At 44.4% G+C, this 14899-nt stretch overlaps 1 protein-coding gene across 1 annotated transcript; it reads left to right on the top strand.

The window, feature by feature from the left end:
* Nucleotides 1–7036: 7036 nt before the first annotated feature.
* On the top strand, nt 7037–14246 carry LOC140856170 (uncharacterized). The gene is made up of 3 exons (XM_073253325.1): nt 7037–7090; nt 13659–14002; nt 14120–14246. Exons 1-3 carry the CDS (start codon nt 7037–7039, stop codon nt 14244–14246), a joined length of 525 nt encoding a protein of 174 aa, XP_073109426.1.
* Nucleotides 14247–14899: the final 653 nt, after the last annotated feature.

The raw sequence follows: 14899 nt of genomic DNA, 5'->3' as shown, positions 1-14899 counted from the left end.
TTAATTAATTTTTGAGAGAGAATGCATGCTAATGTGTGCAAGTCTACGATGCCACAGCCAACTAGTCTCATTTATTTTAGCATTTAAGGAAACTAGGCATTGCATGTCTAATTTTGTTAAATCATTCAAGTCTACCATATAAACATTGCCATGCCTATGTCCTATAAATTTAATGCCATCGTTAATAGGACTCGTCACAATGCAAACAGATGATTCAAAACTTACTTTATACCCTTTATCACAGAATTGACTAATGCTAAGTAAGTTATGCTTTAAACCTTTAACTAATAAAATATTCTCAATGTATTTGGAGGGAGTGATACCAATGTTACCTATCCGATGATCTTTCCTTTGCCATTATCTCCAAAGGTGACCATCCCTCCATCCTTAGCATCAAGCGTGATGAATTGTGATTCATCACCAGTCATGTGTCTCGAGCATCCGCTATCAAGATACCATTTCCTGTTTCCTTCTTGGGATGCTAGACACACCTGCAAGCAAAGGTCACGTTTCTATCTTAGGTACCCAAGCTTTCTTGGGTCCTTTCAGGTTAGTCAGAATGGTTCCTTTTGGAACCCATATTTTCTTTGTGTTTGCATATTTGTTAATAAGACATGTGTATGATTTATGTCCTATTCTTCCACATTTAAAATAAGTAATATTTGTAGACTTGTTACTTGAACAATTTACATAAATATCCTTCAGAAATTTTTGTTTCTTCAGGGGTTTATAACCAAGTCCAGCCTTATCATATATAGCTTTCTGATTTTCAAGGATCATATTTAGTTTGTTTGAACTTAAGGTGAACTTATCTACTATAGATTTCAGCTTGTTCATTTCATCCTTTAAGTTTTGATTTTCTTGAATCAAGGTGAATTTTTCAATTGAAAGATTTTCAGCTTGTTTCACTAAGGACTGATTTTCCAATTTCAGCTCTTTGTTTTTCTTCCCTAGTTTCTTTAATTCATCAATTGAATCATAGAATGCTTTATGCAATTCTTTAAAAGTAAATTCACTAGTGGATTCAGAAGTTACCTCATTTTCATGTGCCATCTGGCACAGGTTGGCTTGTTCTGTTGAGGTTTTCTCGTCGGAGCTTGAGTCATCACTCGCACTCCAGGTCGCCATCATTGCCTTCTTTTTGAACTTCTTTGGACCTTTCTTCAATTGTGGACATTCGGATCTGAAATGTCCTGGCTTCTTGCACTCGTAGCATATAGGGGGTTGATCTTTCTCCTTTTCTTTGTTTTGATCCCCTTTTGTGAATTTCTTTCTCATCCCCTGTTTCCTTTTTCTTAGAAACTTCTTAAATTTTCGGGTGATGAGAGCCATCTCTTCATCCTGATCTTCATCTTCAGAGTCATCCGTTTCATAATCAGGCGAAGTTGTGGATTTGAGGGCAATGGTTCTTTTCTTTTTGACTTCATCCTCTTGATGTTGCTTCATGCTAAGTTCATGAGTCATCAAGGATCCAAGAAGCTCTTCTAGAGGTAGAGTGTTCAAGTCCTTTGCTTCTTGGATGGCAGTCACCTTGGCTTCCCAAGTTCTTGGCAGTGACCTGAGAATCTTCCTTACAAGTTCACTGTTAGTGTAAGATTTGCCAAGACTCTTTAAACCATTGATTATATCAGTAAAACGAGTAAACATAGCAGTTATGGACTCATCATGCTCTATTTTGAACAATTCATATTTATGTACAAGCATGTTTATTTTAGACTCTTTTACTTGATTTGTTCCCTCATGGGTTACTTCTAACCTATCCCATATTTCTTTAGCAGATGCACAAGTAGAAATACGATTGAATTCACTAGCATCTAGTGCACAATAAAGAACATTCATGGCTTTGGCATTTAATTGTGCCAATTTCTTGTCAACCTCATCCCATTCTTTCTCGGGTTTGGTTGACTCCTCACCATCTATAATCTTGGTGGGTGTGTGAGGACCATTCACTATGATACTCCACATATCATAGTCGAGTGCTTGTATGAAAATCTTCATCCGAGCTTTCCAATAGGTGTAATTAGACCCATTGAAAAGTGGAGGTCGGTTTGTTGATTGCCCCTCGGCTAGAGAAGTACCAACATGGGTTGCCATAGATCTTTGACTCTTTGATTGTTAGATCAAAGAAGGGCTAGAGCACCGGCTCTGATACCACTTGTTGCCCAGCTATGCAACCCAAGAGGGGGGGTGAATTGGGTTTCTAAAAATTTTAAGCCGAACAGATTACTTATGAAGAACAAAACAAAGACTTTAATTCAATATTAATTCCCTAAGGCAGGAAAGCAAGAATATAATAAAGAAATAAAGTGAAGAGATAAAGCACACCACAAACACAAGGATTTATAGTGGTTCGGTGCTAACCTTGCACCTACATCCACTCCCCAAGATCCTACTTGGGAATTTCAATCCACTATCCTTTGTATTCAACCCGAATACAAAACGTCGGAAACTCCGACACTAGCTATCCCAAGCTAGATCACTTGTTTTCCGGGTACAAGTAAACCCAAAACACTCCGATTTCAGGTTCGGATCAACCTTTCCTTGTTTTAGAAATCCTCCAAAAACAAGAACAATTACTCACAAAGAGTAAAAAAATTTAGAGCGCAAATTAATACAATAATAGCTCCTTAAATGAGCGAATATAACAATAAAAGCTTTACTCAAATGAAGAACCCCTTTTTCGGATTTTCTCAAAGTGGATGAACGCTTGAATGCTTGAGAAGAGGTTGATTGTTGATTGAAGATCTCTTGAAAGCTTTGAAACAATCTCTAGATCAAGGTTGAAACAATAGGCGTGAAGAATTCTCTCCTTGAAAGATCTTGCTTTTCTCTTTCACAATCTCTCTGGTATATTGTGGATCCTCTCTCTTTTTCTTTTTAGATTTTTCGTTGATCTCAGGCTTTTTCTTGCAAATTTCGGATCCTTTCTTCTATTCTTCTCTTCTTCTCATTTTTTTTGATTTCACGTTTGATCCGCTATTTAATCTGCAATTTCTTTTATCATTTTAAGCATTTTGTAGCATTAGAAGCAAGAGAAAATAATTTAGGTAGATAAAGAGCCGTTAGAGGATTTTTAGGAAGCATAAATGATAATTAAAACGGGCAAAAAAATAGCCATTGCAGACATTTCCCGTCGCAGGGGTCGACTCATGAGTCGACTCATGCTTCAGGGGTCGACTCATGAGTCGACCTCTGTTGCAAAAATCAGAGAATGCATTTCTGGAAATTCTTGGCTTAAATTAGCAGGGGTCGACTTATGAGTCGACTCATGCCTTGTGGGTCGACTCATGAGTCGACTCACAGGTCGTGCCAAGCCAGAAAACTAGCGTGCCAAGGAGAATTTTTGCGTGCCAATCAGCTCACAGTGCCATGAGTTGACTCATGAGTCGACTCATGCACTTCAAACCTTCATAACTTCAAAAATATAAGTCCAAACACAATGAAATTTTCACCAATAGATTTCAAATTATTTGTTCTACGAAATGGTACTATCAAATCAGGATTTTAATAAAATTACTATTTTGCCCTTGAAGAGCATAAGGATTTTTTTATTTTAAAATTATTTGTATCCCTTCAATCTGCTTTGTAATCATCAAAATCAATCTAGGAGCAACAACCAGGGCCGATCTTCTCTCCAAGCTGGTGACATCGGCTCTGGTCGAATTGCCCAGAGGCATCCTCTTCGAAGTTCTAAAACACCCGAGTACAGAAGAATCGCGGCCCGTAATGAAGATCGACTACGAGCCCAGCTGGGTCGACCCACTGATAACCTATCTTAAAGATGGAGTTCTCCCCCAGGATGTGAAGGAGGCTCGGAAGCTCAGAAATCAAACCTCCCGGTACATCCTTTATGAGGGCAAATTGTACAAAAGATCATACTCCTTGCCCCTCTTGAAATGTCTCTGGCCCTCGGAAGCTGACTACGCCTTGTGGGAAGTACATGAGGGGATTTGCGGAGACCATTTGGGGGCTAGATCTTTATCCCACAAGCTGCTCCGTCAGGGATATTACTGGCCAACGATGCATCGTGATTCGATTGAATATGTCAAAAAGTGTGATCGATGCCAGAGATACGCCAACATCCAGAGACAGCCCACCACCGAGCTCGCACCCTTGAGTGCCCCATGGCCTTTTGCACAATGGGGATGGATATCCTTGGCCCTTTTCCTATGGCGTCTGGGCAAAGAAAATTCCTCCTCGTAGCGATCGACTACTTCACCAAATGGGTTGAAGCCGAACCACTAGCAAAAATCACGAAAGTAAGAGTACAAGATTTCGTCTGAAAATCGATCGTGTGTAGGTTCGGTCTGTCTAGAACCCTAATCACTGATAATGGATGATAATTTGCGGGAGCAAAATTCACCGAATTCTGTGAAGATCTAAACATCTCCCACAACTTCACATCAGTAGCCCATCCCCAGACGAACGGCGAAGCTGAGGTGACCAACAGAACCCTTTTGCACGGGATTAAGACAAGGCTTGAAAAAGCGAAGGGAACTTGGGCGGACGAACTTTATCATGTGTTGTGGGCATATCGAACTACTCAGAGGCTACCTACGGGGGAGACCCCTTTCGCTTTAGCCTTCGGTACGGAAGCCGTCATCCCCATCGAGCTTAAGCTCCCGTCAGCACGAGTCATGGCGTTCGACGAACATCAAAGTTCGCAAGGTCTTAGAGTCAACCTCGACCTACTGGAAGAAAGACGGGAGATAGCTCAGGTTCGGATGGCAGCCTACAGACAGAAGGTTGCTCGATATTACAACGCCCGGGTTAAGAACAAAGCCTTTAGAGCGGGAGATCTGGTGCATCGACGAGCCGCTGTCTCGCAACCAAAGGACCGAGGGAAACTCGCCCCAAACTGGGAGGGACCGTATGAAGTCAAAGAAGTAGTCTGGCCCGAAACTTATTATCTTAAGAAACTCGAAGGAACCGACCTCCCGCGACCGTGGAGCTCGAAAAACTTACGAATGTACTACCAGTAACTTCATCTTAATTGAAAATCACATACCTATATGCCCTTGGACAATGCAAACAAACTGTATCAAAAACAAAAGGGAAACCTCACCCCGACAAGGTCGAAGGCCCGGTTCCGTTTAGACCGGATGGGGGGAGAGGCCCTACAACGTCCATATGCGCCCCCACAGCCCTGTTAGGGACAGGAGGAGAACCTCGCCCTAACTTGAGCAAAGTCGAAGGCCCGGTTCCGTTCAGACCGGATGGGGGGAGAGGCCCTACAACGTCCATATGCGCCCCCACAGTCCTGTTAGGGACAGGAGGAGAACCTCGCCCTAACTTGAGCAAAGTCGAAGGCCCGATTCCATTCAGACCGGATGGGGGGAGAGGCCCTACAACGCCCATATGTGCCCCCACAGCCCTGTTAGGGACAAGAGGAGAACCTCGCCCTAACTTGAGCAAAGTCGAAGGCCCGGTTCCTTTTAGACCGGATGGGGGGAGAGGCCCTACAGCGCCCTAATGTGCCCCCACAGCCGTGTCAGGAACAGGAAGAGAACCTCGTCCTGACATGAGCAAAGTCGAAGGCCCGGTTCCTTTTAGATCGGATGGGGGGAGAGGCCCTACAGCGCCCTAATGTGCCCCCACAGCCGTGTCAGAAACAGGAGGAGAACCTCGTCCTGACATGAGCAAAGTCAAAGGCCCGGTTCTTTTAGACCGGATGGGGGGAAAGGCCTTACAGCGCCCTAACGCGCCCCCACAGTCGGACCGAGAACGGGAAGAGAACCTCACCCTGGTTCGAGCAAAGTGGAAGGCCCGGACTCCTACGGGAGCCGGGTCTTCGTCCATGACACCACGGAAGACTCCATCCGGACTCCTACGGGAGCCGGGCTTCATCCTCGATGCCAAGAAAGATGCCACCCGGACTCCTACGGGAGCCGGGCTTCATCCACGACACCACGAAAGACTCCACCCAAACTCCTACGGGATCCGGACTTTGTCCTCGACACCAAGAAAGATGCCACCCGGACTCCTACGAGAGCCGGGCTTCATCCACGACACCACGGAAGACTCCATCCGGACTCCTATGGGAGCCGGACTTCATCCACGACACCACAGAAGACTCCACCCGGACTCCTACGGGAGCCGAGCTTCATCCTCGATGCCAAGAAAGACGCCACCCAGACTCCTACGGGAGCCGGGCTCCGCCCACGACCCCAATCACAGGAGGATTCTGTCCGGACTCCCACGGGAGCCAAACTTCGCCTTTACTTCAGCGGAGAAAAATTTCGAGCGAAAAGGAAAAAGGAAGGCAACGGACCAAGACAGCTACGGTTGGAAAAGGGACAGCGGTCGAGGTACAGAAAACTCTGTCACCGCAAGGACTGGGGCTCCCATCGGGAGTCCCAGCTTTTGGAGAAGTTTTCGACACAAAATAGGACAACTTACTTAGGGTGACAGAAGCTCGGATCCCCGAATTCAAGCCCTGGGAAGGACCCCAGGCCCGAATGGCCCCAAGCGAGCCTGCAGCCATTGACGAAAAAATGACAATCGGGTATCTTCGAACGGCGTAAAAGTCGAAAAGGAGCTCGACAAATAACAATCCTACATGAATAAAAGAGGTCGTCGATGACCTTAGGATGACGTAAAAAAGAAAAGAAGAAAAGGAGAAAGAGAGAAGAAAGAAGAATAAAGAAGTTCGACGGATGACTATTCGATGCAAGATACAGACGAGATAACAAAATCTCCTTTTCATTTTTCAACCAACAAGGTGTATGTTACAAGACCCGATGGGTCAAAAAAAAAAAAATAAATACATCATCGACGACATCGAGAACACGGTTTGGAAAGGATACGCCGGAAGTCGCTTCAAGCTGCAAACTTCTCTTCCCATTTCGTGTCCAGTGCGTGTGGCGGGCCTATCGGCTTTCATCCCACCTTGCTTCGCCCCACCTCTGAAGTCCCAACCTCAGGGGGAAAAGGATGGGATAGATTCCCGAGGGCGGTAAGGGCAACGGTAGCGGCGACGAAGACCTGTTTCAAGAAGAACCGGAGTCACCCTGGGGGCAACGGTGGTGCCAGAAATATGCATCATCACCAAATACTCCGTGATAGCCACCGTCCAGAAAGCTCCGACAAGGTCGGCATGCGCTACTTCCACCGCCCCGCAACAAGTTTTACTGCCCCACTGTCGACGTCGACCGCTTCTGGTCCCTCGGCCCCGACGGCATCAAGGATCCCGCCACAGCTTGTGACGACAGCTCTGCCCTCTTGACCGGTATCACCCCGCCTTGCTACTCCAAAATTCTCGGGCAGAATACCTTTACCGGCGGCCCCCGTTATTAAACCCCTGTTGTTGAAGGAATTCTTCCTTGAGCCCCCTTTGAAACGACGGGGATCCTCAGCGGCCACTTGATGATCGGAGAACTCACCGGCCGCTGTTCTCCTCCTCGCCTTCCTCCAAGCCCTAGACATCCCTTCGAGGATGGCCTCCGGGGTGGAGGACATGACGTGGGAACCCCTTAGAGAAAAATCGAGGAGCTGTGCGGAGGAAGTGGCTGAGTAGCTAGGCTCTCAGATGGAAGAAAGGTGCCATCCTCTCGACAGAATGAAGCTCCGAAGGAAGAGCAGGGGGTTTAAATAGCCAACGGATCTTAGCGTAGTTATGGCGACGGGCGTCCCTAGGCCAACTGGTGCGTGCCACATGTCCCGCGTGTCCCACTCACCGCTATCGAGGATTGACTGTTCGCAAATTTCCGTAGCGCGACGCTTGGGATCACGTTTCAACGGGAGTTCCGAAAAGACTCTTCAGGTCGCCTTAACCGGAAAAAGGGCTCTGACGTGCGCACATTAAATGCCAACATATCCGAGGGCGGTTATGCGCAGGATTCGAGGGGATAACATCGGCCATCTCTCTGTACTTCCTTCATTCAAATTCAAACTCGAAAGTAGGGAGACTAGTGTTGGGTACAAAATACCCACGGCCAAAGTTCTCAGCGGGATCAGCCCTTGCGAGACTCCGCCCGGACTCCTACGGGAGCCGGGCTCCGTCGTCAACTTCAACTGCCGGTAAGATCCGACCGAACTCCCACGGGAGATGGGCTCTGTCCACGACTCCAACCTCAAGAGGGACTTCGCCCGGACTCCTACGGGAGCCGGGCTTCGTCGCCAACGTCAACCGTCGGTAAGGTTCGTCCGGACTCCTACGGGAGCCGGACTCCGCCAACAACTTCAACCGCAAGTAGACTCCGCCCGGACTCCTACGGGAGCCGGGCTCCATCCTCAACATCAGTTGCCGATAAGCCTTGTCCGGACTCCTACGGGAGCCGGACTTCGCCTTTAACTTTAATTGCAAGAAGACTCCGCCCGAACTCCTACGGGAGCCGGGCTTCATCCTCGACTCCAACAGCTGCAGACAGACTTCGTCCGGACTCCTACGGGAGCCGGACTCCGCCAACAACTTCAACCGCAAGTAGACTCCGCCCGGACTCCTACGGGAGCCGGGCTCCGTCCTCAACATCAGCTGCCGGTAAGCCTTGTCCGGACTCCTACGGGAGCCGGACTTCGCCTTTAACTTTAATTGCAGGAAGACTCCGCCCGGACTCCTACGGGAGCCGGGCTTCATCCTCGACTCCAACAACTGCAGACAGACTTCGTCCGGACTCCTACGGGAGCCGGACTCCTACGGGAGCCGGACTCCGCCAACAACTTCAACCGCAAGTAGACTCCGCCCGAACTCCTACGGGAGCCGGGCTCCATCCTCAACATCAGCTGCCGGTAAGCCTTGTCCGGACTCCTACGGGAGTCGGACTTCGCCTTTAACTTTAATTGCAGGAAGACTCCGCCCGGACTCCTACGGGAGCCGGGCTTCATCCTCGACTCCAACAGCTGCAGACAGACTTCGTTCGGACTCCTACGGGAGCCGGACTCTGCCAACAACTTCAACCGCAAGTAGACTCCGCCCGGACTCCTACGGGAGCTGGGCTCCGTCCTCAACATCAGCTGTCGATAAGCCTTGTCCGGACTCCTACGGGAGCCGGACTTCACCTTTAACTTTAATTGCAGGAAGACTCCGCCCGGACTCCTACGGGAGCCGGACTTCATCCTCGACTCCAACAGCTGCAGACAGACTTCGTCCGGACTCCTACGGGAGCCGGACTCCGCCAACAACTTCAACCGCAAGTAGACTCCGCTCGGACTCCTACGGGAGTCGGGCTCTGTCCTCAACATCAGCTGCCGGTAAGCCTTGTCCGGACTCCTATGGGAGCCGGACTTCGCCTTTAACTTTAATTGCAGGAAGACTCCGCCCGGACTCCTACGGGAGTCGGGCTTCATCCTCGACTCCAATAGCTGCAGACAGACTTCGTCCGGACTCCTACGGGAGCCGGACTCCGCCAACAACTTCAACCGCAAGTAGACTCCGCCCGGACTCCTACGGGGGCCGGGCTCCGTCCTCAACATCAACTGCTGGTAAGCCTTGTCCGGACTCCTACGGGAGCCGGACTTCGCCTTTGATTTTAATTACGAGTAGGCTTTGTCCGGACTCCTACGGGAGCCGGACTCCGCCCATGACCCCAACTGCAAGTAGACTTCGTCCGAACTCCTATGGAAACCAGACTCCGTCTTCTATTCCGACTGCGGGAAGACCTCGCCCAAACTCGTACGGATACCGGACCTCGCTACCAATCGAACTTCGACCGACAAGTCTGGACTCCCTGGCAGGCCACAGTAACGGACAACACTGCTCCACTCCCTACGGCGGATCCTGTGCGATCCCACCACTCCATGACGAGTCACGACAGCGAACGCCGCTCCACTCCCCGTAACTGACTCCATGTGGCACACCCCGGTGATAGCCACGGGTCCACTCCACTACTCTTCGCAGCAAACTCCACCTGACCCTGGGCAGCCCACTGCCAGACGGTTACAGATGTCGCTATCAGGCTACTGCCCCCTCCGCCTATAAAAGGGGACCCCAGATACGTTATTCTATAAGCTCTCATCTTTTATCTAAAAACTCTGCTAAATTCTCCGTTCGAGCATTCTATTCTTGTTGAGGCAGAGAACTGACTTGAGCATCGGAGGGTCTTGCCGGAGTAATCCCACCTCCGGTTTAGACTTCTTTTGCAGGTCCCGGCGGCGACCGCGACTTCCTCGACTCCAGCTTCTCCGACGCAAGCGGATTTTTGCACCAACAAGTACTATAGATGCAGAGGTGTTTCAAGATCCAGACAATTATTTCGAGGATGAAAATGAGGAAGACACACAGATAGCATCTACACAACAGCCCAGTAAATATTTATGAAAAAAATGAAGTATCTTCTTTGACTTACCTTATTGGAAACATAATCTTATTCGGCACAATCTTGATGTCATGCATATAGAGAAGAATGTTTGCGATAATTTACTTGGAATATTTTTAAATCTTGATGGAAAGAGCAAAGATAACATGAAGGCACGTCTTGATTTAAAAGAAATGGGTATCCGACAAGAACTTCATCCTAAAATGCTTGCTAATGATAGAATTTATGTGCCTCCTGCATGTTACACAATGTCTGCTCGAGAAAAAGATAATTTTTTGAGAGTTTTGAAAAGTATCAAGGTACCTGATGGATATGCATCAAATATTTCACGATGTGTGCATCTAAAGGATCGAAAATTTTCAAATCTTAAAAGTCATGATGGTCACATATTGATGCAAGATATTTTTTCAATAGCTTTAAGATCGTCATTGCCGAAATAAGTTGTTACAATTGTACTTCGATTATCGTCATTCTTTAAGGCATTATGTTCCAAAGTTATTGATCCTCGAAAACTTGATCAGTTAGAATCCGATATTGCAATTACACTTTGCCAGATGGAAAAGATTTTTTCTCCTAGATTTTTCACTATTATGGTACATCTGCTCATTCACCTAGCTTCAGAAGTTAAAGTTGGTGGACCGATACATTATAGATGGATGTATCCTATTGATAGGTATTATTGCAAACCTTAAATCTTTTGATAATTTTATTAGAAACAACAGCATATTGATATTTTAATAAATATTTAATTCTTGAAGGTATCTTGTGCGTCTTAAAGATTATGTGCGAAATAGAGCCTATCCCGAAGGCTCGATTGCTGAAGCATATATTGCGGATGAATGTTTGATATTTTGTTCAAGATATCTTCAAGGTGTAGAGACTATTTTTAGTCGACCTCAACGGCATAATGACTTTGTGGAGAATGTAGAACTATATAAGTTCTTAACTGCTGAAAAATTTTTGGGAAGAGCTGAAAGTATTGTACTTGATCAAAAATCCTTAGCACAAGCACATCGTTATGTGTTACTTCATAGTGACATAATATCTGACCATCGCAGGTTAGTATATTTAAGGAATGACATCAAAATTTAAATTTTATATTAGATATAATGTTCTAAATGATATATTTATATTTTATGCAGTGAATTTTTAATTTATCAAAGACGAGCCAATCATAACATTCGTCCTAATGCAAGGATTGAACAGTGATGGTTGGTCGAGTTATTCCCTATGTGGCTTTCGAATCAGGTATGATTTATATTTAATTATGGGATATATTAATTTTTGATACATATTTAATATCAGATAACTCAACTGCACTTCGTCATATCATTTTTTGTTAGGTATCAAAGATGATGGAGACAAATAATTCAGATGAACTAATAGCTCTTGCTCGAGGACCTAACAAGATTGTGAATAGATATAACGGTTTCATAATTAATGGCTTTAAATTTCATACTAGAGAACGAGAGAAATTTAGAAAAACACAGAATAGCGATGTTATGGTGGAAGCGGATTGAAAATCCTATTATGGTGTACTTAAAGATATCTATGAGTTAGATTATTATGGAAAATTTAAAGTAGTACTGTTTAGATGTGATTGGATAGACATAAACTCACCAAGGGGTTTGAAACAAGATGCAAATGGATTTAGACTTATAAAATTTTCAAAGTTGATACACACTGGTGTGTTATTGAAGGATGACCCATTCATTTTTTTATCTCAAGCTCATCAAGTATTTTATGTACAAGACGCAAAAGATAAAGATTGGTTTACTGTCATCAAAACAAAACCTAGAGACTTATATGATATAGAAAACCAAGTGGAGGATGATGACGATGACACTTATACACAATGTATGCCATACAATTTTGTGCCAGCTGATGATTTAAATGCTACGACGACGTTGGTTAGAACAGAATTTGAAGGAAACACTATTGCTTGATTGTTACTGGTAATAATTATTTATGATGTATATATTTGTATTAATTATTGTGTTATTTTACTCCATATATTAACTGATTCTACCTTTTATTTATATAAATGCTAGGTGACATCATGCGTCGTAGGGGACGATATGCTGGTGTGCAGTTCCAGTTTTCACAGACAGAGGTCGGTACGTCTTCTTCAGCACAGCAGCCTGAGGCCAGTTCAGCTGCACAGCATTTTGAGCCCTGTCCTTCATCATCAGCACAGCACGATCCTCCTGTTCATTAGCTAGATGATGAGATACACGTGCAGGATATATATTGTCTTTCATGTAATTTTATTTTTATTTTATTTTATGTATATTTATGATATAGTTACTTTTATGTATTTTTTGCAAACGGATCTGGGAGAGTACGCCCCAGATGCGGACCCACAGTAGTACGAGATGTGTGGCAGATGCGTGAGGGCGAGAGGATTGTTGTGGAGTGCAATCAGCTAGGTCAGCCAATTAAGAAAGCTGCCTGCTTATTGACTTCATTTTTGGGGACTGTTACTTGGAGGCCTCAGCTATGTCCGTTGGGCTATGCAAAATGGAATGACATGCTTCCAACGTACAAAGTTGAGCTCCTCCGAGTTATAGAGGTAATAAATTGATGTTCATACTGTATATTAATTGTTAATCATTTATATAATTTATTTCATTTAACTTTTTTTGTTTTATAGAGCAAGTTTGTTCTCCCTCCATCCACTCATGATTTTGTAATGAAGTCTCTCAACCGCAAATGGAAAGAATATAGAGCATAATTGAAGAAGGACTATATGAGACAGGGTATGACAGAGGAGGAGGTTGCTAGGAATTATCCTCCTGATGTACCCCCTCATCAGTGGATGGAGTTGGTTCATTATTGGTTCTCCGAGAGGGCACAGGTATATTATCTGCTTATTATCTTTTTTTTTAAATATTTTATAAAAATATTGATTTTTATTATATATTATACATATAACAAGTTCTTTACTTTATTTTATAGACTTATTCTGCTATTGGTGGAGCTGCACGAGCAGCTCAGTCTGTTCCTCATACATCGGGGTCGAAGAGTTATGCACGACTCCGACAGGAGTTTGTATGTTCCTTAAACTTTTATAATTAACTTTTAATTTTTATGTTGAAATATTTATATAACTAATATCATTATGTATCGTGGATCATGTCTGTATCATGATACTCATATATTTTTTTAAATTATTATAACTGTTTGCTTAAAATTAAAATTATTTGTGTAGGTGGATGAGCATGGGAGGGAACCCGGACAAGTAGAGTTTTACCGGATGACTCATACTCATCAGGATGGTACTTTTGTTCGAGATGAGTCGAGAGATTATATGTACGATATTATTAATATTCTATTTTTTTCAATGATTTAAATTTAATTTTGTTAGCTATTAATGTATAACTCTTGTTTTCAAAATAAATACAGGAGAGGGCTACATCTCTCATTACGGAGCATGACGACGAGTCCGCAGCATCTACGCAGCAGAGTCGTATCGAGGCCGAGGTGTTCACAGAGTTGATGGGACCAGAGCGCTACGGCCGAGTGAGGGGTTATGGAGTAGGAGTCACCCCCACTCAGTTATCTGAGGTTAGTAGATATACGCAGCATGCTGCAGCAGATGCTCAGGATTCACGCGTTCGCAGACTCGAGGCGGAGATACAGGAGATTAGACAGAGTCGTGCCGCTGAGATGGAGGAGATGCGACAGAGCCGTGCCGAGATGCAGGCCATGAGGGGACAGATTGATCGGCTTACATCTTTATTAGAGATGTATGATCCATCTCAGGTAAACACATATTATTAAATATATATTTTTGTATTAATTTAATGATTTATATATTTTTATTTATAAATATGCAAATCATGCTTTTGATATGTTTCTTGTAGGCTCCTGGCACATCAGGCACCCGTCGAGACAACGGCACGTCACGTGGAGACAACGACGACCATCCGCCTGCAGATTGATATTATTTTATTTTTATTATATTCTTATATTTATTTATATTACTCTTGATTGTAATGGACGATTAGTACTTTATTTTTATTTATATAAAATAATGTCTTTTGGTTTGGTTAAATTTGCTATTTAAGTTTGCTTTTGGTGTGAATGGTGGTGATTGTACAGGTGTGAATGGTAGTGATTGTACAGGTTTATGTTAGAATAATTGATATAATTTTGTACAAGAATGTATGTATTATTTTTTTTTGGAATATAAAATCTGTATTTTTTTTTCTCTTAAAACCTTTAACGATGCTTATAAGCGTCGTTAAAATAAATTTAACGATGCTTATAAGCGTCGTTAGAGATAAAAAAGTCGATGCTTTGAAAAGCGTCTTGGTAGAGTGCGGGTCGCGGAGTCATTAACGACGCTAAAAAGCGCCGTTAAATGTTTGTTTTAACGATGCTTTAAAACGTCGTTAGAAATACATTTAACGACGCTTAAAAGCGTCGTTAAAACAAACTTAACGACGCTTATAAGCGTTGCAAAAAACCTAACAGCCGACGCTTCAAAAAGCGTCTTGGTAGAGTGGCGGATGCGTTGTCATTAACGACGCTAAAAAGCGCCGTTAAAAGTTAATTTTACGACGCTTTAAAGCGTCGTTAAAAAGTAACGATGCTTTTAAAAAGCGTCGGCGCTTTTCGTCTCCACTCTTACATAGGCGACG

This window comes from Elaeis guineensis, chromosome 3, assembly GCF_000442705.2.
Source record: "Elaeis guineensis isolate ETL-2024a chromosome 3, EG11, whole genome shotgun sequence".
In the NCBI taxonomy this organism is placed as follows: domain Eukaryota; kingdom Viridiplantae; phylum Streptophyta; class Magnoliopsida; order Arecales; family Arecaceae; genus Elaeis; species Elaeis guineensis.
Note: the sequence above shows the minus strand (reverse complement) of the source record. Positions and strands in the feature narration are given on the sequence as shown.

What these genes read in the sequence shown, in the direction of transcription:
- LOC140856170 (XM_073253325.1), top strand. Translation starts at nt 7,037, where the DNA reads ATGCATCATCACCAAATACTCCGTGATAGCCACCGTCCAGAAAGCTCC. An exon ending in GTCCAGAAAGCTCCGACAAG is followed by an intron (nt 7,091 to 13,658) that starts GTCGGCATGCGC and finishes AAATAAATACAG; the next exon opens with GAGAGGGCTACATCTCTCAT. An exon ending in CTTACATCTTTATTAGAGAT is followed by an intron (nt 14,003 to 14,119) that starts GTATGATCCATC and finishes TGTTTCTTGTAG; the next exon opens with GCTCCTGGCACATCAGGCAC.